This window comes from Chelonoidis abingdonii, chromosome 15 (genome assembly GCF_003597395.2).
Source record: "Chelonoidis abingdonii isolate Lonesome George chromosome 15, CheloAbing_2.0, whole genome shotgun sequence".
Lineage (NCBI taxonomy): Eukaryota > Metazoa > Chordata > Testudines > Testudinidae > Chelonoidis > Chelonoidis abingdonii.
Genome location: NC_133783.1, coordinates 47,822,348 through 47,849,106, shown reverse-complemented (window position 1 = coordinate 47,849,106; position 26,759 = coordinate 47,822,348). Strand labels below are relative to the sequence as shown.

At 39.4% G+C, this 26,759-nt stretch overlaps 1 protein-coding gene across 8 annotated transcripts in view; it reads right to left on the bottom strand.

The window, feature by feature from the left end:
• The window catches only part of FGFR2 (fibroblast growth factor receptor 2), a 142,020-nt gene that overhangs the window by 61,362 nt on the left and 53,899 nt on the right, over window positions 1-26,759 (bottom strand). For 5 of the 8 annotated variants that reach the window (XM_075072502.1, XM_032776714.2, XM_032776716.2 and 2 more), the window contains exons 3-6: window positions 19,317-19,577; window positions 18,506-18,580; window positions 10,714-10,883; window positions 1,267-1,390 (exon numbers count right to left, since the gene is read on the bottom strand). In XM_075072502.1, coding sequence (XP_074928603.1) covers window positions 1,267-1,390; window positions 10,714-10,883; window positions 18,506-18,580; window positions 19,317-19,577 — 630 coding nt within the window. The remainder of the gene's footprint in view (window positions 1-1,266; window positions 1,391-10,713; window positions 10,884-18,505; window positions 18,581-19,316; window positions 19,578-26,759) is intronic. The other 3 variants (XM_032776719.2, XM_032776717.2, XM_032776718.2) reach the window with 1 other exon arrangement.

Here is a 26,759-nt window from a genome sequence, read left to right as displayed (position 1 = left end):
TCTGTTCTCTCTGGGTGGGAAATTCAAAAGTCCCCAAGTCAACAGGATATGTTCCTAAACTCCCGGGATGCTTTAGAAAATCTCACCCTCAAAGTATTCTTGGAAAGCATTTGTATTCACAGCTGAATGCAGGGTTGAATTTTTTGCAGATTTGGACAGTTGTGATCTAAACGCAGCATTGCTTTTTATTAATTCACTTACAGGTAACCAGAGAAAATGTGATGGGTGCACTATTATTTGTATAAATACAATGAATGAATATAGAAATGACAAAAATGGGTCACTGCTGGTCTGATCCCTATCCAAAGTCAATGCTAAGACTCCTGTTGATTTAACAGGAGATGGAACGGACCACCTGTCTCTAGTCAGAACTGGCCTGCAATTGCCCAAATTTACTTTTCAGAGCTGAATGATCAGTGGTTTCATTCACTAAACTTCAGACGGCCACATCATTTTCACCATCTGGTGTGAGCATGAGCTACTTTCACATAGGTTAGAAACTAAGGACCCAGCTCTATCACCATAGTCATGCTGAGTACCACTACTTACTTAAGTATGTACTACTCAGAATGAGTATGTGTGGCGGAATTGGGTCCTGAGATTCTAGGCCCTAATTAAACAAAGCACTCAAAAAAAAGATTCTCCACCAGCTAAATGATTTCACAACATTTATCCTTTATGTTTCAATAAATGATATCAGCACTTCACAGACCAAATTCTGATTTCATTACACAAGTGTAAATCCAGATTAATTGTACTGACTTCAGGGCCAACACTCTAGAGTTACACAGGTGTAACGGAGATTAGGATCTGACCCTTTACAGGAAGATTTTTTTTCAGATATAATTACAGTAGTTCAGAGAACCATGTGACAATTCTGACAAATGCAGTGAGATTTGAATTATTTACACTTCAGAATGCACTTGTAAGTGTACTGTAGCATATTGTATAACAATAATAAATTCATAATATAAGACCTCATACACTTGGGTACCACATCTTTGCTGAGATGCAAGGAAACTGTTGTGTGAGTGTAAGTGTGTGAGAGAGAGAATTTGTGTATAAGGTGTGTGATCAGTGAGGTTTTGCTGTAGTTGCTAGGTAGTAGAAATAGCCTCAAAGAACAGAAGTTACATTCTTATATCCAAACCTAAAACCATCCTTAAAATTAATTTAAAAATATCCATTACATTTAGTTTTAAATAAAGAAATAAAATTAAGCCATTATTTTAAAAAAATTCTTGTAGCTGACAGAATTTTACTCACCGACAACATCTAGGTGATATGTGTGATTGATGGATCCATATTCATTTTCCACTATACAAGTATAATTTCCTTTGTCAGATGGGACTACACTCTCCATAATGAGACTCCAGTGCTGGTTTCGTACCTGATAGGATTTCAATAAGAGTGTTTTAAAAAGTTGATAGCACAATTTTGTACTTGTCTTTCCTACATAAAAGGAAGATATTTGTTTCCATTACACAAATGTTTTAAAAAGCCACAGCAGCACTGGATTGACATTTCTGGAGACCAAAATCCTTTATTTATGCACAGAGCAGCTTCAGCATAGGCAATAGCAGTGAATGCTGCCACATCCTCCTTTACCAAGATACTTCACCCTTAAGTTGGAAAAATAGTCTTCAATGCACATTCAGTCCTCAGTCATTCTATTTCAACTGACAACAAGGGTGCCACAATTAGTACCAGTTCAGATTATGGTTTTATGACGTAGACACCGGTCCACTAGAAACTGAATTTAGATTACCAAGACGTTTCACATCTGCCTCCAACAGTTATCTGATGGTATTGGCTGTCTCACTTTTCCAGTGATATCAAAGGCTCTATAGCCCACTGATCATAGCATTACATATACAGAGTTGTTATAGAGCAAAACAAAAAAACAAAGTGCAACATTCATACTCAAGCAGATCTATTATTCTAGGAATCTAATTTATATCAACAGAGAATCTTTTCAAGAAAACAGTTCTAAAAATTCCTGTCTGATATAAAATATAAATCCATCTGAATGTTACAATAACAACTTTTGGAAGGTAAAAAAGGAAATTAAGCCGGAATTAAAAAAACTCCTCAAAGTGGTATTGTGAAATTACCACATAGTTAGATAAACTCAAAAACTTTCTAACTTTTAGATTGAGTGATTACATTTCTGTTCAATTCTATGAACTATAAATATATCATGAAAATTATATCCGAGGTCTGCCCTTCACTACCCAGGACCCCCAACAATCTCCACCTGCCTCACCTGCCATGCTTACAAAAGTCAAGTGCTGTAAACATGAATTTGAGTAATTTTAATCATGCAAAATGGAAAATGGAAAACAGTGAATTCTCCCTTCCAGAATTTTGTGTTCTAGAATAACTTTTAGGGGTTACAGCGATACTGTCAGATACTATACAGCAGAAAAGAAGCTTAGTAAGGACTCAAGTGAAAATATGTAGGTATGAAATCCTACTTTCCTTTTGGTTATTATACTGGTCTTCATCTGTCAGGAAGAGATTAGTGTTGTCAATACTGTACCTATGGTGCCATACAGTTTAGCTTTGCCCTTTAAAGCACATGAAAAGGTATTTTGTTTTCTTTATATCTTTCTGCTCTTTCAAGTTGGTGACAGCACCAATGGCCTCCAGGGTTCAGGCATTTTATATAAGTGAACTATCAGCTCAGTCAAGGACTCTTTGTCTTGCCTTGTACCTTCACAGCTACTTATTACCTACCAGGAAATAGTCAGTTTGGTTATGTGCTTTAAAAAGGCCAAATCCTGGAAGAAAGTCCAAGTCTATGTGAATGGCCTGGACACTAACCAAACCACTCAGAAACGCCACAGAGTATGGGACCAGAATCTTCAGCCCTTGCTTACAATGACCGACATGCATCTGGACAGTTGTTGCTGCTCCCAAACAGGTGGGGATTGAGGTCTCTGGATTCGTAAAACGGATAGATATAGTGATCACATGCAGGGCCTGCCCAGATTTCCCCTACAACCTGTGCTGTGCACAGAACTACCTTGGAGCTCTGCTCCACAGGGTTCAGGGAACATGGAGTGCCCACGCATTGGTTCTCTGCTGGTTTAATCTGCCAGTGCAGTGGAAAAGTATTTGGAGCCTACTACCATGGGCAATGAAGCCTGGTCAGTATCTGCCCCTACAAGTGAAATTCAAACCTTTGCAGACACGCTGCTACACCTACAACAGTTACTTTGCTATAGGTTCTGTGCTGGCTCTATGCAAAATTGTTAATTTGTTCTATATGAATAACGTTCTCTTAAGTATTTCACAAATTTTTCATCGTATCAAGAGTTTATAATAAATATTATATTCTATTTTTATGCTGCTTAGCAGTTTGCACATTACGTTTTTGGGGTCGGAAGAATATTATTGTCGTATTGCCAATAAATAATGTTGGCAATTGCCATTTATCTTGGATGCTTTACTGCTTTATGGCCTCTATTGGGAGGAAGAAATATGAAACGTTGCTTTTTGCCTTTCCAAGTTATATTTTTAGGATTATTTCCCAGAATAGACCAAGAATTTTTAGCCTAGATGATATCAAAACGGGACAAACAGAGTGTGGGTCCACAAAACAAACACCTATTCAAATAACTAATTTGGGAAGAAAATACCATCAATTATGTAACTTTTGATAGGAAAATCAGGCTTATAGCTACAACGTGAATGTAACTGATGTCAGTATAAAAAAGCAACAGTGGAAATATCCTCTCATATCCCAGAGGGGAGAGATATTGTATCTCCAGATTAGACATATAATTCAAGCCTCTTTAAGTTAAACTAATCAGTTGCTGTAGATGCCCAAAGCATTTATGACATCTTGTCACGGAATCAGATTTTTGGCTGCTAACTTGATTTACCTTGTTGGCTCACTACCTCCATGTTGTAAACGGAATGGGGAAAGCTATTCTCCTGCATTGATGGACATTTCTCTTGATGAAGATTACTGACCTGAATGGTTAACTATAATCATCCCTAGAATCTAACAGGTCAGCCATGATTCTGAGGTGGTCCCACTTTGTTACTGAGTGCTGTATACTGTTACACCAGAAGGTGAGAAAATCTGACACACTCTTAGGAAACCTGTCTTAACCTGAGAGCTAAGGCGACCAGGGAATGAAACCGGCTCCTGTGGAGGAGGCCAGGTCAAGATCTAAACAGCACTTAATTTCCACTTAAAATCGGGCCTATGTGGGTCTTATGTAGGACACAAGCCTTGTGCTGGCCTTCACAGGGGTGAATTGTACCACTGAATATGAATAACTCCAGTGACAAAGATTCAGTAACTCTCTTTGGAAAAAACATTCCAGACACCGTTTATTAATCTTTAGCTAGGGAACCCCCTTTTTTTTTTTTTTTTTACACTGTCCACCCTCAATATTTCCTTGTCCATTATCACCCTACTATTTCTAGTGATGCCAACATAAAGCTCTCTTTAAGGTTGAGTCCCTTCAAGTTATTTCAGCATACCAGCTTTACTGTCCTTCACTTTATCCAATTTATCAAGGCCTTTTCTTGACCTGGGGTACCCCAATATTCCAAACAAACACTCTGGAATTGCAGCTGTATACAGAAGGATTATCACATCCTGGCCTGTATTGTTTTGCAACCAGATCTCACTGCGAGCCATGTCTATAATTTATGATCCATCACTCAGTTTAGTTTTATCTTGGTATTTTTGCTTTCCAAGCATCACCTATTCATTTTATAGCCATGCTTTGCAGTATTTTCCTCCCACATACACCACCTTGCATTTTTCCAGGTTGCATTTACTTTCTTTCTGTGCTCAAGTGTTTACAGCTCCCCTTACCTTAACATCAATTTTTTTCTATTTTCTCTACAATACCATTAATGAAAATAGGATCCAACAGTGACCCTTGCATGACTCCCAATAGCACTCTAACCAAATCAGTGAAGTACTATTTTTGCTTAGTCTGTCAGCAAGTTTTTGATTCATGTCCTAGTCCTATTACAGCCAGTTCAATTTTTTTAAATAGAATCTCACAAGGCACCATATCAAAACCATACAAATTCACCTTTACGCTAACAGGGAATCTAAATTGCTTCAATGCTGATAGAATCAAAAGTAATATTAAGTAGAGCTAGTCAGAAAATGAGCCCCCCCACACCCCCTCATATATACACAGACAATATTGAGTTTTCAGCAAAAAATATTAAAATAAAAAACTTCTATTCAGCCATGCTGCTAAGGTGCCTCATGGGAGGTCCTAGCCATGGTGCATCATAAGGGATGTAGTCTGGCTGATGAATCCAGCCCATAAATTAAATAGGAGGCATGAGCCAACTGAACTACAACTCCCATGAGGCACTGCGGCAGCATTTCTGAATCACAAGCTTTTCAGTTTGGGGGTATTTAGTTTATTGAACAAAAAAGTCAAAATCATCTGCAAAATGCAGTCATTTTACAGAAAAAAAATGGTTAGTCAAAAATCCAATTTTCCACTGAAAAACAAAATTGAGAGAAATGTTTAACATTAAGATGATGTTTGCTGTAACATGGTGAAAATGAGAGCAGATAGCTGTGTGTTGGAGGGAAACAGAGAGGTAAAAAAACGAGCACTGAGCCCTAAAAAAATGAAAGCATCATTTAAGTTGCTTATCTTCCCCTGAAAGTACTGGTCAGAGAAACTAAATAGAGGAGAGAAAAGACAGTAGTGGTGACTACACAATTGAATTGTTCACAAAGACAAGCCCTATATTCTTCATTACACTTGCACTATGCTTGCCAGACTGCGAAAACAGGCAAATGTTGTTTAAATTTTTTTTTAGAGTAAACTTGCTCCCTCAATAGGTTTTTGTCAAGTTCTAATAACAACCCCTTCCATGACTAGAGCTGACACATAACTGAGATGATTTATTAGCATAAAATTTTTTTAGCCCCTCAATGAGTTCCAAGGATCAGCTAAATTGCTGAAACATATTGTGTTTCTTTACCTCCTCATACAGGATGTGAATTCAGACTAGTACCAAAGCCACAAAATTCAGATCCAGATTTCAAAGCACTTTACCCCTCCCCAGTGCTCAGATCTGGAGATTTGGTTTGCCCCCATTATAAAGATGATGTCCAGTCAGCAACTTAGGTTTTGGACTGGGATTCTAAACCCTTCCAAAATTTGTGGGGTTTCAGATACACAGATTAAAAATAAAATACAATGTAAATATTAAAGGGGAGTCTGAACCAAACCCCTGAAACTAGCATGGCTCTGTATCAGAAACCGATCAACGAGTCATGCGTCAATAGTATAGCATGAAAGTATTTTACAATTTCTCTACTACTGATATCAGTTCCACAGAGCTAATGCAAAAAGGTACATGCAAAAACTATATACTCTTTCAGTTCTTACATTTTTAAAACTATTTGTTTATCCTATATTTACCCAAGCTTAACTTAAATGTGTGAAAAGGGCTGTGGTGATGTAGTTTATCAAAACGCAGATGTGGAAACAAACACCTGTTAATACTTAAACAGTAACAACAGATAGAAGTAAATTTGCTTTCTGGGTGGTGTACAGAAAAGTAAAGGGTCTTGTGATCTCACACAGAGTATATTTTCTTTTTAAAGTACACACTGAGAAATTACAAAATCTCTTCAAATGACCTAGCAAATACCACAGTCATTTCAGAGGGGCAGAGGGCATCAAAAAGGCTTGGAAAAGTAAGGGGCCATTTTTCTTTGATATATGAACTCTGCGAATATCATGAAAACCATAAAAGGTTATATTTCCAGGTGTTAAAAAGCAAAGTTACTCACTGTGGAGGAATTCCCTTCTGAAGCCTACCTCCCTTCACACAGATACCCATTCTGCTATCAGGCTTGAGTGAAAATTGACTCACCACACACCTCAAATGAACAAAGTACTAGGTACTGCTATCTGATGCGATAACAAGAACAAAAAGAAAAGAGAATAGTTTCCTTAGTTCAAGAGGGGAGGAAAAAAGCATGTGGGGAGGAATGGAGGATCAGTAAACAATTTTACATTTTCCTTCCTCTTGTCTGCTCTTTATATCTGTGTAGATTATTGGCTCTGCCAGAAGCAAAAAAGCACAGACTGTCACGTCAAGTAGCAATGGTGGATGCGGAAGTTCTCTTCTAACCATTCTAGATCAGTTAAATCTTTCTGGATACCTTGGCATATGAAATTCTACAGCAAAAAGCTTTTACGTACTTTAGCCCCAGAAAGACTTTACATACAATCCAATTTACTAATGTCAGCATAAGATGCTGCCATGCCTGGTTGAATATGGAGCAATGGATATATATATAAAAAAAAAGTCACGTCTTAAATGTCTTCCTGTCCTACTTAATTATTCATACTGAAGTTGCAAAGTGCATACCAAGCCTTATTTGTTGGTAGAGCACAAAGTTTTTCTGATTCGAGGAATTATTTTGAATAAATGTGTAATACTTCCCAAAAATCTGCTTTGGCTTCATTCTGTAACACAATCTTGGAGCACAATTTACTCTGTTTACTAGGACCACTGTCATAATCTAGGCTAAAGATAATTATGGCAAGTAGGAAGACTGCTTACTGAAGGACAATGATGAATATGAAATGATCTGGAGGCATTTATTTGATATATGCTTTTTATAAGAAATCATAATACCGCCCTCTTTTTCCATCTGTTAATCTTAAAATGGGTAGGGTATTTTATGATTTAAGCTTATAGGAATATGCTTTATTTTGTCTTACATCAGCTTCAAAAATACGTGTTTGTGATTTGTGTGGGTGGGTGGTATATACGCATTTTTTACAAATATTTTTATACACATGATCAAAATTTAATTAACCCCACTTAATACTTTTAGGCTAGATATCTATGTTCCCCCCCTCACATGGTGCAAAGTTTTCAAACAATGGCAATGTTAGTACTAAAAAACGGCTACTGTTATGCTCCAAGACAGGATTAATTGTTTCTTAGTTGGCTTCAGTTTCTAAAAACTCTAAGAAAGGTGTAAACGACCGAATTGCAGCCAATTCATTAACACACTATGGTACTATGAAAGACAGAAGGTGTTGCCAAGTGCACACTAATAAGGAACAGTAATTTATGGAGTAAGCAAATCAGATTGAAAACTCTTGAAGAAATAATGTTTGTTTAGGGAAATTTTCTGGGACTTAACTCTGTGGAAATGCAAATACTGGAAAAACTGATACCTTCTACGGGTATCTGGGTAGAAAAGAAAAAGAGGAGCCTAGAATCTGACTTCCTTAGCCCTGGGAAACAAATTTTTGCAATAGGGATGATCTGACTCAACAGCACATGAGGCAATATGCGTGCTTGCTACAGCAGGACATTTCAAGACAAAGCACCTTAATCTTTTAGCCTGTAAAGCAGTAATAAGATTACATCAATCTGAGTAGGGAAGAAGTGCATCGTGGTTAGAGCAGGGAGCTGGGCATCTGGGCTCTTGTTGTCTAGTCTGGGCTCTGCCTCTAAAGTCTGGTCTACATGGGGCGGGGGGGCAGGAATCGATCTAAGTTACGCAACTTCAGCTAAGGCCCCGTCTAAACTACGCGCGAAAATCGATTTTAGATACGCAATTTCAGCTACGAGAATAGCGTAGCTGAAATCAAATATCTAAAATCGATTTACTCACCCGTCTTCACCGCGCGGGATCGATGTGCACGGCTCGCCATGTCGAATCCGGAACTCCGTTTGTTTTGATGGAGCTCCAGAATCGATCTAAGCGCACTCTGGGTTCGATATATCCTGTCTAGACCAGACGCGATATTTCGAACCCCGAGCAATCGATTTTAACGCGCCGAAACGGCGCATAGTGTAGACGTAGCCTCAGTGAATAACAGAGATGAAGTCGACATACTTAGATCTATTCACCACAGTGTCTTCACTGCAGTGAGTTGACAGCTAATGCTCCCCTGTCGACTCTGCCCACGCCTCTCACTCTGGTGGAGTACCAGAGTCGAGAGGAGAGCGCTCGGCGGTCAATTTCTCGTGTCTAGAATATCCGATCCTGCGGGTAATGTAGACGAGCCCTATCTCAGTGTGTCACCTTGAGCGAGTAACTTAATTTCTCTCAGCTATTTCATGTGTGTGAAAGTGCTTTGGGATCCTCAAAAAGCGCTACAGTGCTAGGTACAAAGTAGGAGAAGGATGAAATGCCAGGACAAAAGGCTAAGCTAATCTCTCTCAATTGTTAGGAAAAAATACCTTAAATGATGAATCCAGAGGAAAAAGGAAGAAAAAACCTAAGAAAGTGAAACAGGTGTTTGCCACATTCCTTCTTGGCATTGTTACGCTGCACGCTTACCTACACTAAATTTCATAAATCAAACTGAATTCAGAAGTTTTACGACTCGAAATCAATATATTCACTTCTCAACTCAAGAAATATGAAACAATATAATTAGATGCTCAAGACATTTGCATCCATGAAGACATTTCTTTATCAAAGCAATTTTCAGAAGCTTTTCTGGAGATGCTGACATGAATTGGATACAGACTGTGCTAAGGATGAGTAAACTCCTTACATAAGTCTACCTGTAAATACACCCATAATGAAGGCTTCCTCTATGCTCCCATCTGCTTATGTGTGCAGATCACAACTTTTTTCTTTGCTTTCTTTTTTTTTTTTTTTTTTTTGAAGGTGGGGGAGAAGAGGCGAGCTAAAGGCATATGCCATGATCCCCCCATTCGTTAAAGACCCTACTGTGCAGTCCCAGTATGTAGATTTAGTGGGGGTGGGAGTGGGAGGAGACAAGGATTCTGCCATAATGTATACTACTGCCTCCTGCGCATGTCTGGAAACTCTGCTGCCGTGGCAGGATTTCTAGAAGTGTCTGAGGAAGTCAGTGGCAGCATGGCTGTGGCAGATGCCATGCTGGATTAGAGCTGGCCTGGAGCTGTGGGGCAAGGTGGAAATTATGATTCTTGCGCAGACACTTCCCCTCAAACATGCTGAATCCGGTGTATGAACAAATTCATGTTCAACAAAGGCTAGGATACACTGACCAAATTCTGACTTCTGATCTGACCTGCTCCAGAGGTTAAAGGTTAGTGCACTATACCAGTGCACTACCTGGCCCCCTTAAACCTCCCTTTTAATCAGTAACTACTAGTTGAGACTGAAACTTCTTATCTTAAACTATTTAAAATTCAAACAAAGCCTTGTAAGTAAGTAAGTAATTGCTGTTACTTTCCCTCAAACTCTGCTTCCCATTTCAGTTTCACAGACCATAAACTCCACAGAAAATAATAACTTTTGACTTCCGACCCTTCGTTCATTAAACTCTCTGTAATCACCAATGTAGCTTGTTGTATTTAACAATGCCGCTGAATATTCCAGGATACTAGATGTGAAAGCTTGGGCTGCTAAGATATGATCTGTAAAAAACATGGTCTGCAAAGTTATTTTTCTCTTAGTTTTCCAAATAAGCCCTCAAAAGTATCTTCAAATATATTTATATTCTCTGAGACTGAATCTGTTAAAAAAAAAAAAAAGTTTTAAACCGAGCTTGCAAGCTCAATAATGGCCAAAATAGACAGAAGAAAGGCAAAATGAACTCTTTTTCTTTAGAGGACTTTTTGTGATTCAAAGCCTGATCTGAAGTCCTTTGAGAGATTTTCTATTGACTTTAATAGGCTTTGGATCAGACCCATACTGCAGATGAGAAATGGCAATATAATAAAATGCGAGTTTACCTTGTATCCACCAATGCGATGTTCTTGTTTAAATTCTTTTCCATTCTTTAACCATCGCATGGTTGGTGTTGGGTTTCCCATAGCCGGGCAACGAAATTTGACAGTGTTAGCTGCTGGGACTGCATGTAATCTTTTCTCCATTTTGTCAGTGTGTGTCCAGTAGGGCGCTCCTGTTTCCAAAAATTAAATATTCAACAATAAGTATCTACAAACTGTTCTGAGCTCCCTTCCCACTGCCAGAAGTTTTTGGCTTTGCAAGAAATGTCTGTGGGAGACAGTGTTGTTTAGAATTAGCACATGAGTGGGGGTCACATGCTTCTGACTTCTAATCACAGTTCTGCTGCTGACTCACTATGGTTAAGAGAACTATACCTCTAATTTACTTCACCAAGTCTCAGAAGTTACAAGGATCTAAAAGTGGGAGACATTACATGCCAAAGGGCAAATTTGGACTCAATTCATTTTTGCATATGTATTTTAACTGGCCACAGCTCAGTTAACAGAACTTCCCATGTCAGGAATATGAATTATCTGAGAAGATGCGGGTGGCCAAATCAGTCAAGTACCCAACAGCAAGAGGCAGACCCTGTCCAAGAACACTCTGCAGTGTAGGGTTTGCAGAGTGGTGGTCTCAGCATGGATTTGGAGGAGAGCCAGACTCAAGTCAGCAAAATTGCTTTCTCATCAGGACATGGCCTTTTTTGGGGCGGGGGAATGAGAAGAAGAGTGCGCAGCATTCAGCCACAATTTGGCAGCATCTGTATTAAAGGTTACTTGATTTTAAAAAAATGGATGATACAAGGACAAAGTTGCAACCTTTGGATTTCTTCACTGTCATGAGTTTGTCAAGATCCTTCAAACCAAAACTTCAGCGGATAGAAAAGCCCAGTGTGGTTGTACAAAAATGCTCACATATCTGCAAGCCTACATTTACATGGATGACTATCATTACTGCACTCAAATGGATGTTTAGACCTCCAGATACTCATTTCCATCTGTAGTTACAGTCAGTGCTCACACACATAAATAAATGTGATATGTGCGAGTGTGCAAGAGGGCTTCTGGTGTCTAAAAAGTGGGCCCTTAATATATCATGTACCAAAATCATAAACGTGATAAAAAAATTGAAACCAGTCTGTTTTTACCATGTGAATGCAGAGTTTGGAAAAAAATTACATGTTTTATATTATATACACACACACACACACACACACACATGCATAGATAAATAGATAATAGCTGATGCCCATGACTCATGGAGGTCTATTAGCACTGTCTATATAAGCCATGCACAGTACCAGTTTCCCACACACTTTGTCAGTTCAACTCAATAGCCCTAACATCCCTATTACACTAGATCTAGTCGTCTCAAGCAGTGTGTGTACCGCTTGGGCTAAACTGCATAATGGTTTCATAACACAGTTTTAATTAAGCCACCTTACCTGTTTAAAAAAGTGATCAATATCTGTTTAACAGTAGGAAATATTAATTTATTTTACAATGGCTTCTTCCTGAAATCAATCAGATTAGCATGGAATTTTTAGGACTAAAGGGGTCTAGAAAAATAATTCCACTTCTCACAGCTCTGCTTCATTTCCTCCATTAACAGTCTAGCACTCCACTATAAATAAACTCTTCCGTTCTTCAAATATTTATAGCACTTTTTCAATTGGTAAAAGCTCAGAAATTCTGTGACCTGCCCCCCTCAAAATAAAAATACATCTGGACAGAAATACAGAAATAATTTATTTAACAACCTCTCCTCCATAAAGAAAAACAGTCCAAAAGCAAGTCTTGTAATGATGCTAGATACGATAAGTGGGGTTTTTTAGCCTGCAGAAGCAATTAGTGTTAAAATTAATGAACTAGAAAAGCAAAGTAAATTTGCACGTATAGTTGAAACATAAGATTAGGTAACATGTAAGTATTTGGAATTAAACTGCAGGACCAAGAAATTGCTAAATCCAAAGTGAATAAAGATGCAGAGGAAAACACCATTAAAATTATCCGCTAAAAACAGTATTACCCTTATACACTAAAGGCTCCTTCAACAAATTGAAATAGTAAGACTAAAGGAATTTACTTCATTTAGCAAAAAGTGAATTACATTAAAACTATATCAAGCAAAGGGAGGATTACCTTAAAGTGCTAATACATAAAAAGAATATTTTCTCCACACCATTAAACATATTCAACAAGGTAGTGCAATGTGATCAAACAGATATGCTCATTGGGCCAAATCCATGATTCCTGAAGTCAGATTAAACTTGATTTTCACAAGCAATCCACTTACCAACCTGGCCATTTATTTATTCTGGGCTCCTCACTGAGATATCTGAGTACCTACAGAGAGCTGAGTGCATGCAGTCCTTGCTACCATGTGTGTAGCACAACCCAGCAGCTTCACAGCCAATACCATAACTAGACTTGGAAGGATTCAATTTTTACTGGTAAATGTCAGGAAACATTGATTTCACACACATAAACCAATGAAAAAATATTTCCATCGAAAATAATCAACTTTTAAAAATAAGCATCTGCTTGAGAGTTTATCAGAGTTTGTTTTAAGGATATTTATTTGTATTTTTGACGTGATGTTCAAAATTTGTGTTTTAACAGTTGTAAAGCTTTGAGTGTTTGAACCACAGCATCTACTGTCATTAAATAATTATTGTCTAACCTCCCCATAATTTATGCAACTGAAAATTTTAAAATCAATAAAAAGGAAAAAGCTTCAAAATAAACATTAATATGATCCATCGAAATTATCAAAAATAAAAATCAAATTCTGCCAAGCCTAACGATAACACACGGGCTGTAGTCAAGTCCATGGCCTGCACTGACTCAAGCATACAACATGAGAGAGTGGGTGCATGTTTGTGTGCGCACGAGGTTTGCAGCTACCGAGTGGAACCCCATAATTGCAGACTCTCCTCTCCCTTCCATATTGTCACGAAGGAAACTGCTCCACAATTTACTGGGCTGGACTGAGTCCTCCTTGGAGGCTTGTCTGCAGAATATTCCTCCCAGCACAGTGGAACCAAGGCAATCAGGATCCAGACCTTAGCTGGAAGAAGGGTCCCAAAAACAATGCCGGTTTGGGCAATTAGATTTCTAGTTAATTAGTATATTTCTACTGCACTAAGACATATATTTTCGTGTTAATAATCAATCCTTCAAAGGGTTTTATGGTATTTCCTTAGACAATCATTGAGAAATATTTTAGCAACATGCCAATTTTTTTTTAAACCAGAAATAAAAAGAAAGAGACAGAAGCATTTACAGACCTGTAATATCCATCTTCATTTTGTTTTGATTTATTAAGGAGAAAAAATTATCAAAGAAAAAGGCAGCTTTTCTTCCTTTCTAGATTAACTTCTGACCAATTGTACTTTTTACTAGCTTACGGAAAAATATTTTTTACCAGATTGTGGCAGAGTGGTTACCCGCTCCTGCCCTTCAGGGCTTAAAACAGTCCAGGGGAGGGCTGTGGCTGGGGCAAGAAGCCTGGGCTGATTGAGGGAAAGTAGGCTCAACTGGGGCCATGCCCCAATCAAGCCCAGCTGGCCCCTATAAAAGGCTGTGAGCCAGAGGTCCAGGCAGTCTTCCTCTACCTGTAGAAGGAGAAGGCCCTGGCTGCAGGGAGCTAGACACAGGGTACCTGAGCAGAGCAGAGCAGAGCAGGGCTGGGGAAAGGCAGAGGAGCTGGGGAGCTCCAGCCTGAAAAGCCCCAGGCTGCAGCCTAGCATAAGACCAACAGGTACTGGGGGTTGCAGAGGGCAGCTCAGGGGTAGGCAAAGTCAGCAGGTCCAAACTCAACCTTGCCAGTGATGAGTAGGCTGATGCTGCAGTCTGCCCCAGGGCGTGGGGGCTAGACAATGAATGGCAGTAACTATATACTGAGGTGAGGATGGGATAGTGAGTGGGGGTTTCCTGGGGAGGGGAGACCCTGAGAGAGAGGGGTTACTGCCATGGGGCAGCATCCCAGCTAACAGGGCACCAGAGTCCAGAGAGGGACACAGGGGGCCAAGCGGTAGTGGATCACCGGCCTGCAGAGGGTACTCCGGGCTGGAAATCAGCTAATTCCTGGAAGTCACCAGCGGGAGGCGCTGCAGGGGTGAGTCCGCACTTCTGCACAGATCTACTAAAACCAAGACTCAATACATGTTAATACTTCCGCAGGATCTTTTTATGAGCTATACTGATCACATATGAACTTTGCTAACTAGACACTTAAATGTATACAGGTAGTTACAGTACATCAGTTTAAAGTTCACAGATGAACTGGTGAGAATTATTGATTACTTTTAGAAGTCACGTTAGCTAAGAAAATATTCTGCTGACCTGCTCTGCCCTTGACTACAGACATATTAAAGCTAATCAGGCAAATCCCATACATGCAAACTTGAAATTAGACAATGCAGAGGACCCTTTTGCTTCAGGATTTGCAAAGTCCTACAAAAAGTATCCAATAAACACAAATATAAAAGACATCAACTGCACTGAAGCTTAACTAATAACTACCTCCAGCAGGCAACACCCTGCTTTAAGTGACCACCTCAAAGTATCCCGAAGGTTTCCAGCGCAATTGAATTTGACCTTTACTTAAAGACCAGTTCTACTAGACATCCAATTTTTGCTGCTCCCTTGAGAGGGTTTCTATTCTCTGCAGTTTGATTGTTTGCACCTTTTTATCACTTATCACCCTATAGACAGACATAGCTTATAACTATATGGCTTATGCTTCTGGATATTCTTCGAGTTTCAAAAGGAAGATTTCAGGTTTAAATACAGGTTGTTTTAAAACAAACGCTCATAATGCCAATATATTACTATTTAACTGAAAGGAAATGGTTTAAAAGGAGATGGAGAGGGAGGAACTGGATATTCACAGGACTAAGTTGGGATATGATGCCTTTCATATAGTAGAATTCAGTCCAAGTTAGAAGTGACCTGCCTGATGGTCGTTCAGTGGCCCATGTGAAATGACAGTTGGGGGCCTCAGTCCAGTCATTCGTGGACAAGCATCCACATCACACAAATCATTCCAAGTGATACTCATGTCAGCATTCTCAGCAATGAGCACAAAGAGTTAAACATGATGTGACCAAGCAGCAAATGGTGGCAATGCACTCCCATTGAGGCCAAGAGAAGCTGAGGATGCTCAGCACCATGTAGGAGGCATTCTATGACTTGCAAGACTGGGCCCAGAATCGGTATTTGTGACCAATAGCCTTGTAGCCCTTAGAGGTGGCCCTCAAAACCAGGATGGAGGCAAACTGTCAGGTCAGTGATGAGGAAGCTTGAACTGCCACCAGAGCTATTCCGTGGAGAGAGGATTTTATTTTCTAGTACATTCAGCCCAGCGCCACTAATCACTTAAACAAATGCTGGAAGCAATAGAAACCCATTCAGGAGACTGTCTGGGACAAATCTACCCCACTGTTTTCTGACAGTTCAAATATCTGTCAACATGTAAGGATACCAAACACAGAATGATATATGCTGTGCATGCCCTTCACTTAAAAAAATGCACATAGGCCAAAATGATCAAACTTAGTTGCCTACATTTATGCTCCTAAATCCATGTTTAGTCATCCACATAAAAGCAGCCTGGTTTCAAAGCTGCTGAGCACTTGCAGCACCCATGAACAGCAAGGAAAGTTGTGTGTTCTTGGCACCTTTGAAATAAGACTGCATTTATCTACAGATTTAGGTGCCTTCATTTGAAAACTTCAGCCATACAAAATATATTTGTAACCAAAGAAACGTATAAATAGTATTTTAAAAGACATTTTTTGAAAGTAGTGAATAAAATCACATAAAATGTTTGCTTTATTTCTAAGCATCCAGGATTGAGAATGCCAAGATTTGGTTTCCTGAGAAGGCGCTGCAGCCATTTCCTTCCCCACCCTTGCAAGAACCAAGATGACAACCTAGGAAAAGTGTCTTTCTAGGGCTTCCATTTGCAGGCCGGCAGAGCAGTTTGTGAAAGCCTTATTAAAGAGAACTCTAACAATTGTCTTTCTTATCACAGATTCTGTTTCTTTGTGTTTACGCCTAAAAATTAAACAAACTTTTATTTTGCTACACAAAATGAGTTTTTAATATGCAAAGTCTAAGGTTACATCATCAGTGTCATTTTGAGCAGCAAGAATGCAAATGAACCTTGCTAATCTGGACATCCTAAAACCATTGGTCTTTCTCCCTCTTCTCAGCAGAGTTAGCAGTGGCCTACAATGAAGACTCATATTACAAGAATGTCACTACTGTGGCAAAATACACTACAGAACATATAAATAATAGTAGTAAATTAAACTTGTTAAATAAGCAAACAAAGCACTTTTGTGAGGCAGCAGTCTGGACTTCGCCTCTTTGCTCACTTTAGTCACTCACAAAATTCATTCCATCAAATGTCTCTCCCACAGTTATTAGTGTGGTTCAGAAGCTCCACTGTATTGACAAACTTGTTAAAAAATGCCACAAAAATCTTTTCAGCAAGTGTAAAACAAACTTGAAGATGGTAGTTTAAATATGGACGTTCCCTAAAACACGCAACATGGAATTATGCTCTCGTGCCTTTGCTATATTCACCAGCTTTGACTATGAAACTCTGTTTTTAAAGGAAATGTCTCTTTTCCAAACTTGTCAGTTATCCTTGCCACCACATTCCTTTGTCAATGCAGCCTAGAGCTGCTTAATCTTGGCCACTTTAAGATGCACCTGTGAATCAGACTGGGTTAATCGCACTGACAGATGGCAGGGCCAAACAGTCAGCTAAGAAATTATATAATTTAAATAGCATCTAACATTTCACAGCGTATTATATGCCAAAGGAGAGCTAATTACAAAGCAGCCTGAAGAATGAATGTACTGCTTGACAGCTACATACTGGAACAATATGACACCTCTAATGCATGATCTTTAAGTAAGTTAATGTGAAATGTAACAGTATATGTTCTTTAAGTCAGTGATACTACAAAAGTGTGCACAATGGCACACTACCAGTAATCCACAAGGCTTTGATAATAATTCCGTGAAACCACATAAGATATCAATATGAATATATTTTTGCTCCTAGTGATTGATCCATTTAGGCCATATTAATAACTCTCTAAATGACCAAAAGGGAAGGAAGTTTAATGTCCACATACGTTTCAGATTCTCTTAACCCACTTTCACATTAACTGAGCAGCACAAATGTTCAAGTTTAGTTGGACTAATTAGAGAAAGTGCTTTCCATGGGATCAAATCCTGCAGTCCTCACTCCAGGAATAAATCCTATTGTCTCCAAGTCCATTAATTATTTCCAGTAGAACTTCTGCCTGAGTAAAGGCTGCAGGATTTGGTCCATTAAAGTTCAGTTAAAAATAGTTCCAAACCACCTTTTAATTAACTCATTCTCAAATAGATTATTTTTCTTTAAACTTCAAATCAGACACAAGAGCAGAATGTGAAAGGGGATGATAGTTTATAAATTGGACTCCATAACACAAAAATGGTTAACTTTAATTTAGGAAGAAGGAAAACTACAAAAAAGTTAATGATAAGCTAAGATAGAAAGAACAGACCAGTAAAACAAACTGGGTATGCAACAATGTTAGTTTATTTTCATGTTCCAGAGTCATGAAATATGTTATACAGAGAAAACAGTTGGGAAAAGTTATTGCTATTTGATATCACATGCATTTAAGAGCCAAGAAGCCAAGTAGTTGACAGTGCAAAAGGTTAGAAAGCAACTACTTTCCACATGGATCCTGCCAGTCACCTTCAGCAGTCAGCTCTTACTTACTCATATGGTTGTTGTCATTCACAAAATCCTCTGAGCCATCATTGTCATCTTCATCATCTCCAGATGAAAGAGTATCTGCATATTAAAGATGATCATATCTTTTATACGATGCGTTTTGTAGCACACACAATCTCCTACACTTTAGAACACCTAAACAAGGTACATCTGGATTAGATTTTCTTTAAATGTGCCGAAGTTAAATGAGCAGCAAACCCAATCATAAAATATGTATTATTCTTGCAAAACCTATTAAAACTGGGTAATAATCCTGAAATTGCTGTAAAGATTTCAAAGCAAGGCTGCTAATTACAGAAAATCTATTTCTTTCCAATTATGATTCTTTTCTTCTTAAAATCTCTAATTGTCTCAGGAATGATTTGTCACTAGACAGATTATAGGATGCAGGTAACACAGCAATATGCAGAACTGCGTGGCTGGTTCTAGGATATGCTTATACTTCTCATATAAAATCATATCATTTAAATACATTACACAGCCAGTTTTATCATTGTGGTCACTCTGTATAATCTAATCCAGTAATTTACACATAAAGCAAAGGGTCACATCTTCAGCTGATGTAAATCAGCATAGGTCCATTGAAGTAAATAAAGTATTATGCCAATTTACACCTTTTCAGGATCTGGCTCAAGGGGAAAATATTAGAAAAACTTCACTATATGAAAGGCTATTCTGTCTATCCTACTCTATGTCTCATTTGACTTCTTCAAATTAGAACAGAATGTAGTTTCATATAGCACTTTTAATACTGAAAATTGCTACTACATGAAAGATCTGTGTTCAGCTCACTCACCTGTAATATTTACAATGAAGTATAGAGTATCACTTTCTGTAGTCCTAACAGCAGTGCAAGCATAGAGGCCCGAATCTCTGGGTGCAGCATCTTTAATTTGCAAGTATTCCCCACTAATCACTGTTCTATTATTAGGCCCCAACTGGACCCCATCTTTAGTCCAAATGATGCCATCTTTCAACTGACAACGTAAATTAAGTGGATCGCCTGGAAGTGCTGAGTACACATCTGGCTGAGAGATTTGGTATTTGGTTGGTGGCTCTGCAAAAGTGGAAGGAAGGAGGAAAAAGAAAAAGGGAAAGGAGAGAATTGCCAACAAAAGTCAGTGAAGGCCCCTTTTATCCACAGAAATTAAGTTAAGAAAATGTTTAATTATCAGATTCTCCCAGCAACCTGTTTCATAAAATTGAAAGGCATGCAGTTATGGAGCACATTTTACTTGTGAAAAGTAAATCACAAAGAAAGTCCCTGCCAAAGCAGCAGTGGTCCTTCCTCTCTTCATTGGGACAGCTTTGCATGTGATTATAAAGAGGCACATCACACAACTGTTTCTTATTGTATGTTAATCCTGTAACATTCTTATTGAGTGTTAAGCAAAAGCTGCCTACAAACTATTCTAATTCTGGACAGGTGAATGTCTCAGAGTCTGAGATTCTGAAGATCTCAAGGCAATTTTGGGGAGGGGGGGTGACTCACAAAACTAATTCAAAGCTGAGGACCATTTACTTCATCCCTGTACTTAAATGAATCAATATTTTCCCCAAGAGAAATTCATTTGAGAAATAGAAACAAAACATTCTTCTACCTGAGAGGTTCTGAATAGTGATAAGGTGATCCAAGAACAAAATCTAAGCTGGCATAAATCCGTTGCTTATACACAGCATACATGACTAATTTATCCCCTCTCTCCGGCACCTCTCTGCTCCTTTTTCAAACTTTCTATATTTGTTTTCCATACTGCCCACTCTCTGCTCCAGTTTACAGTCATTTTTTTCCATTGAATTGGTTCTCTCCAGTTCTTATTTCACGCTCTCTCCTGAGTAGAATGTGGACACCTAGTGACATGTGAGTGAAGCTTTCAAACTCAAGATCACACAGTTCACCCTTCTGTTCCCTTACTGTACCAGGATATTCACAAGAACTTCAGCAGCTGTTTTCTTAAAACAAATTTGATATGCAAATTGTTTTTCTATATTTATGAGAGAAATCTCCTCCTCCCAAAATAAAACTCAAAAGAACACTGAAAATTCACTTCACAGTTACGTCAGTATTTCCCCCTCAAGTGGGACAGATTCCTGTCCTTGTGAGACATGGAGCATGAGAATCAGAAACGCCACAAAGCCCAAGGCTTCACTGTATGGAGGAATTTGCATAGAAAGTTGGTCCCTCTGTACCCACGGGCTCCTCCCAGAAGCAGTTATGTAGCCACAGTCTATTCTCCTCCACACTTGTACTCCTCCTCTCTTTCTCCAGAGCGGAATCGCAAGCAAAGAAGGGGATCATCATGGATACTGAGGAGGGTGTGTCATGTGGAGCAGCTGCTCTCCAGCTCCTAAGAATCCCACAAATATCCTTCAACATGCAGACACCAACTGTGAAGTATGCCTATATGTATACATAAAATATACACACTTTGTAGTTGGGAGCCAAGCATCATCTTAAAACAGGTGATGTCAACTCTTACTTCTGGGAACAACAGTCTTTAGCCAAAGTCTTCAAAGAGCTATAATACAGCTTGACACTTTTTACAAACTCATTTTATCTCACCCACCTTAGTCTTGCTGGCATATTAAGAATTCCAGGGATCCACTATACAGGTTAAACATAGTGTACCAAATAGAGCTATTACAAAAGTGATCTCTAGATGGAGGACAAGTGGTTTCTACATATATTTCATATCAGTAAAGATTAACCCCAAGAAAACTCACATCCTAGTGCCAAAGATTTTTTTTAAGTTACCTGAAATTGCAAAACAAACAAGACGACAAATTTATTCTGCAGTACAAGAGTTGACGGACTTCTCTGTAGCTTCTGTAGTGGGCTCTATCTTCACAGTAAATTTCTTTTACCGAATTACTGTATGCCAACAATTTACAGATGTCTTTAAAAATGACTTTGTTTAAATTTTTAAAATGCCACTATAGGTGTTGATAACATTATTCAGCCTTCCCTTTCTCTGTTACAGGGTTTTTTTTTACTGAACAGTTCAAGAAAGCAAACAGTCCGGGCTCTCTGGATCCCATTGCAATGTCTCCCCATACAGATTACTCCAACTGTGATTGCATGCCATGAAAGATAAACCATATTCAAACTCCATCCCTAAATGAATTCTTTTTAAATGGCTATCCTACTTAATCTTTCAGCACAAGTCGAAAGTCATATTTAACCACAGCTCTAAAAGAAAAATTACTAGTAAGCCAACAAAGAATGGACAGCTTATATACTGAGCTGTACAAATTAGTAATCCTTGACCTAGTGCATTATTCTCTATTAATATCATCTGCAGGAAGGTAAAGCACCAAGAGTTGTCATGAAATAAGCAGTGTTTGGAAGGAGTGAGCTATTTCAGGTGAGGCTTTGTGTTTATAGCAGCACTTAAGACTGCCACTTTTTATAATGTTTGCCTATAAAACTTTTCCAGTTTGGGTGTTGAATTGGTGCCCAAATGCAAACAGGGAATAGGTGGGACACTGAAGCACTATCCTGTCCAATCGTTTCATAGTGAAAGGTCAACAGGTTTCAACTGTTCCCACCAACTACAGTAGTCTACAAAATTACCCTCCTCTCCAAGTACTCTGCACCCAGTTAATAAATATTTTTACACTCAGATGAGATTTAGAGTGAGGAATACAGGGCCAATTTCTGCACTCACACATTGTGTAACCCCATTAATGCTGGCCCTTAGGCCCACACTGGGGCTGTTCCTGCAACCCAACATCATATGGGTGCACAAGGGCATAAGGAACTTTGACTTCTCTTGTGCCTGCATCCTGGAGTTTGCCTCAGCTGCAGCCTTTATAGTTCCCTCAAGCACAAGGCCGGCTCAATACTACCAGACATTTGGCACCCCAAAAAGGGTGAGGAAAAGGAAAGGCTATGACTCCCCACCATCAAGGAAATCTTCACAATTGCAGAGGGTGGCACCTCCCTCCAACACAGCTCCATAGTATATAGGCCCAATTTGGCCCCTAAGGCCAAGTCTGTAAGTTGACAATTTACTCAATCGGGTGTGGAAGACGGATGCAGCCAAATACTCTTTGTATCTTATAGTACTCAGGTTCTTATATCGCCCCTATCACCATGGTATCTGAGCACCTCCAGTGCTGCATTAAGCAATGTAACTATCTGTCCTTCCACTCTTGAAAAAAAAAATTTTTTTAAGGATTTCCAAGTGCAGTTCAATTCTTAATTCTTGAAAAAAAGACTCCTTCTCTTTTACATTCATGTCACTCATCTACTGACAGTTACATCATTATTTTAAGGTCAGACGTGAAAAGAAGGGCCTATGCGTGAACACATCCATGACAACATAGGTGGGGAAAAAGCAAGGGGGAGTCCCTTGCAAAACTGGGCACCTCTGGGATAAATGTTTGACAAACAGGCTTGGGTGTCTTTCCCCCCCCAACCCCGCCCTCCCCATGTCTCTCAGCATGGTTTATGCCAACCGACCATCCTGAACAAATGGTGTAAATGCTGTTTGCTTAAGAGCCAAGTGGCCAGAAGAGAGGACTGTGGAAATTCCCAAAGCTCATTTTCATATTACTATGAATTCAATTATATTCTAAACAGTATTTCCATTTAGGGCATGACCAATCTAAACAAGAGATTTATATATGTATTTTATTATGTTTTCTAAATTTATTAAAATAGTAACAAGCTAAGAATGTGGCTATCCTACTTAGAGTCAAACAAGCTAATCATTAGCTAACAACAGATCCCACCCCCAAAAAAATAAATAACTAAGTCCTAGCAAAGATTCCCCAAAAGCTCTCCACCTTCACAAAAGCCTTATCCGCCTCCCCCTCAGTCAAGCCTCTTCCACTTCAAAAGCCTTAGTAAATAACCAAACACTCTCTGCAGCACAAAAACCCAGCCTGCAGTGATGAATCAGAGAGGCTGGTTGCAAGGTTGACAGCCCCTCACAGAGACGACCCTGCTGCCAGCCCCCTCTCTTTTAAACTGGGGGGAGGGGGGCTGTGTCATTACGGGATGGGAACAGTGGCTATCCTAAGGCTAATCTAACAGAGAAAGATATAAAGAGCCAACTTGGCTGGATGTTGAAGCTAGGCGAGTTCAAACTGGAAATAACGTGCACATTTTTAACAGAGTAAGTAACCACTGGAAGAACTTAACCAAGGGTCATGATGGATTCGCCAACACTGGCAATTTTAAAATCAAGATTAGATGTTTTTCTAAAAGATAAGCCCTAGAAATTGTCTAGGCTCTATGGATGTCAGTCTAGATGACCACACTAATCCCTTCTGGCCTTGGACTCTATGTCACTAATAAGGCATTGAAAGTCCCAAACCATTTGGGCTTCGTAGGTCAAAAATAAAACCTTTAGCACTCCAGAAACCAACAGGTAGCAGGTAAAGATCAAGGAGCGCAGTTCACAAAGGATGGACACCACCACCCCCCCTCACTTAATAGTGCGGGGATCATTCTTGCCCCATCTTCCACTTGCCTCCCTTAACCTACCAGAATCTCTTCAGTCTTGTCTGGATTGAGCTTCAGCCAGCTAGCTCTCATCCACGTCCCAGTCTTTTTTCAAAACCTTAGGCCAGGCACAGCTAGACTTCTCCAGCTGTTCTGTTGCCATATTTTATTTCCCAAATACATTGCAGTCATAGAATATCAGGGTTGGAGGGGACCTCAGAAGGTCATCTAGTCCAACCCCCTGCTCAAAGCAGAACCAATCCCCAGACAGATTTTTGCCCCAGAACCCTAAATGGCTTCCTCAAGGACTGAACTCACAACCTTGGATTTAGCAGGCCAATGCTCAAACCACTGAGCTATCCCATCTCATCCTGTCTGTCTCTCTCTTCTCCCCCCTCCCCCACAAAGACTAATTTTTTCCTCAAAAAGAAATTATTAAAATGTCAGTACAATCAGAAGCAAAAGTTTTTAAAAAATAAATAGCACCAAAGAATGCGAACTGGACTTCATTCTGATAGTTACAGACAGAAGAAAAGTGTGACAAATTCCAGTTCTCTTTCAAAGAAACTACTGAACAAAATTACATGTACTACTGTATTTCAAATCGTAGCCTCATTTACAAAATATGTTAAGAAACAGATGTGCATAAATTGAGGGATTTTTTTCTGGCATCCTTTAACCCTTTGATCTTTAGTCTATAAAGAAGTGGGCTTCTCAGCTAGTCTGAGGTGTGCAGGGCTGTACCACCAATGAGATAAGATGAAAAAAGGTGTAGCTCTGAGATTAAAAATACACATTAGGAAGCCATTTCAAAAGGGAAAGTTACTCTGCCCTTGTGGAGGAAACTTGCAAAACAAGTTAAGTTATGATGTCATGTTCTGTACGCCTCATACTGCAATGAGTGTATACTTTACAGCAACAGTGAGTAATTACAGTATGAGCCTACAGGACCATAATAATGTCTCTCACATGCTACACACACTAGGACAGGGAGAAAAAAAAAATGAATCTCCTCCAGTAGAAATATTTCCCAACATCATCATGGGAAGGGGAAAATATTACCTGGCACTGACTTGTTTTCCTAAGCACTGAGGACTTTAAAAAAAAAAAAATAATGATGGAGAAATAGCAAAGTGTTCCAACATTTGAAGATCCTACTAGCAAAGAGGAAAGCCTCAGAAACACACCTAAAATGAATCCCTGTGTGATTACTTCGATTTCAAGTAATACTGGTTGGAAACCGGTTGGTTATCAATATGAGAGAAGTAATGCTGCATACTCCGGCAGAGAGCTACTTTCAGCTCTATTTAGTCGTGGCAGTGAATACCAGGATGTAGATCGTGCATGGCAGAATACAGCATTTAAAATAAATAACTGCAATTTCTGTAAAAGAGCTGATTACCAAGGATTCTTATTCACCATGTGTGAAAGTCACATTTCTCCCGACGCGGCTAAGGAGGGGACAGAATACAACAGAAATGACACCATTCCACTGCTTGAGACAACATGAAGTGTATTGCCTAGGAACTCCAGAGTGCTCTGCAGGTGATGGCATTATGGTCCAGGGTGTCCCACTGAACAGGATGCCCTAGCAGGCTCTTGGGGAGGCAATGAAGTAATGGAGTGTGGCCAAACTACACAGAGTCTTTAGCTACAAACCCTACAACAGGATGAGGGAGGGCATAGTGGGACACAGAAACTATTTCAGGCACTGGACTGGTGGTTGCAAAGTGGCTGCCTCAGTGTCACATGTCCTGCCTTCAGGTTGGAGAGTGATGGCTGCATCTCACAGAACCTCTGCACTGGTCCCCTGTGAGAAAGCTTATTTGTTCAGGCTTTGCACAGCAAGTGAGAATTTCACCCAGCATTCACAGTCCACCTTACTGCAGTAGAAAGAACCTTACCACAGAAGTGACCCTCGAGTTATGGCTGCAAGAGTACACAATACACATGGGAAATGCCAAGTCTTACATGTTTCTGGGTTTAGCTATGCACTGCGCGTTCTTGGGAGTCACACCAGTTACATTATTAAGTATCCTTTAATTATACTGCAGTTATGGTGACCAAACAACATGTCATCAGCAGGACCTGAACCTATGACCTTCAGCTCCAAAGTACAGATCCCTATCATTGGAGCCAAAGTAATAACTCCATTAACTAGACACACTAGTAGATTGTTATCCTAACATAAGAATGGCCATACTGGGTCAGACCAAAGGTCCATCAAGCCCAGTACCCTGCCCTCTTAACAGTGGCTAATGGCAGGTGCCCCAAAGGGAATGAACAGACAGGTTATCATCAAGTGATCCATGCCCTGTCAACTAATCCCAGCTTCTGGCAAACAGAGGCTAATTACATCATTCCCACCCATCCTGGCTAATAGCTGTTGATGGACCTATCTTCCATGAATCTATTTAGCTCCCTTTTGAACCTCGTTATAGTATTGGCCTTCACAACACCCTCTGGCAAGGAGTTCCAGAGGTTGACAGTGCGTTGCATGAAAAAATACTCTCTTCTGTTTGTTTTAAACCTGCTACCTATTAATTTCATTTGGCACCTTGTTCTTGTATTATGAGAAGGAGTAAATAACACTTTCTTATTTGCTTTCTTTATATCACTCATGATTTTATAGATTTCTACTATATCCCCCCCCTTAGGCACCTCTTTTCCAAGCTGAAAAGTCCCAGTCTTATTAATCTTTCCTCATATGGAAGCCGTTCTATATCCCTAATAATTTTTGTTGCCCTTTTCTGAACCTTTTCCAATTCCAGCCCTCCTTCCTGGCCC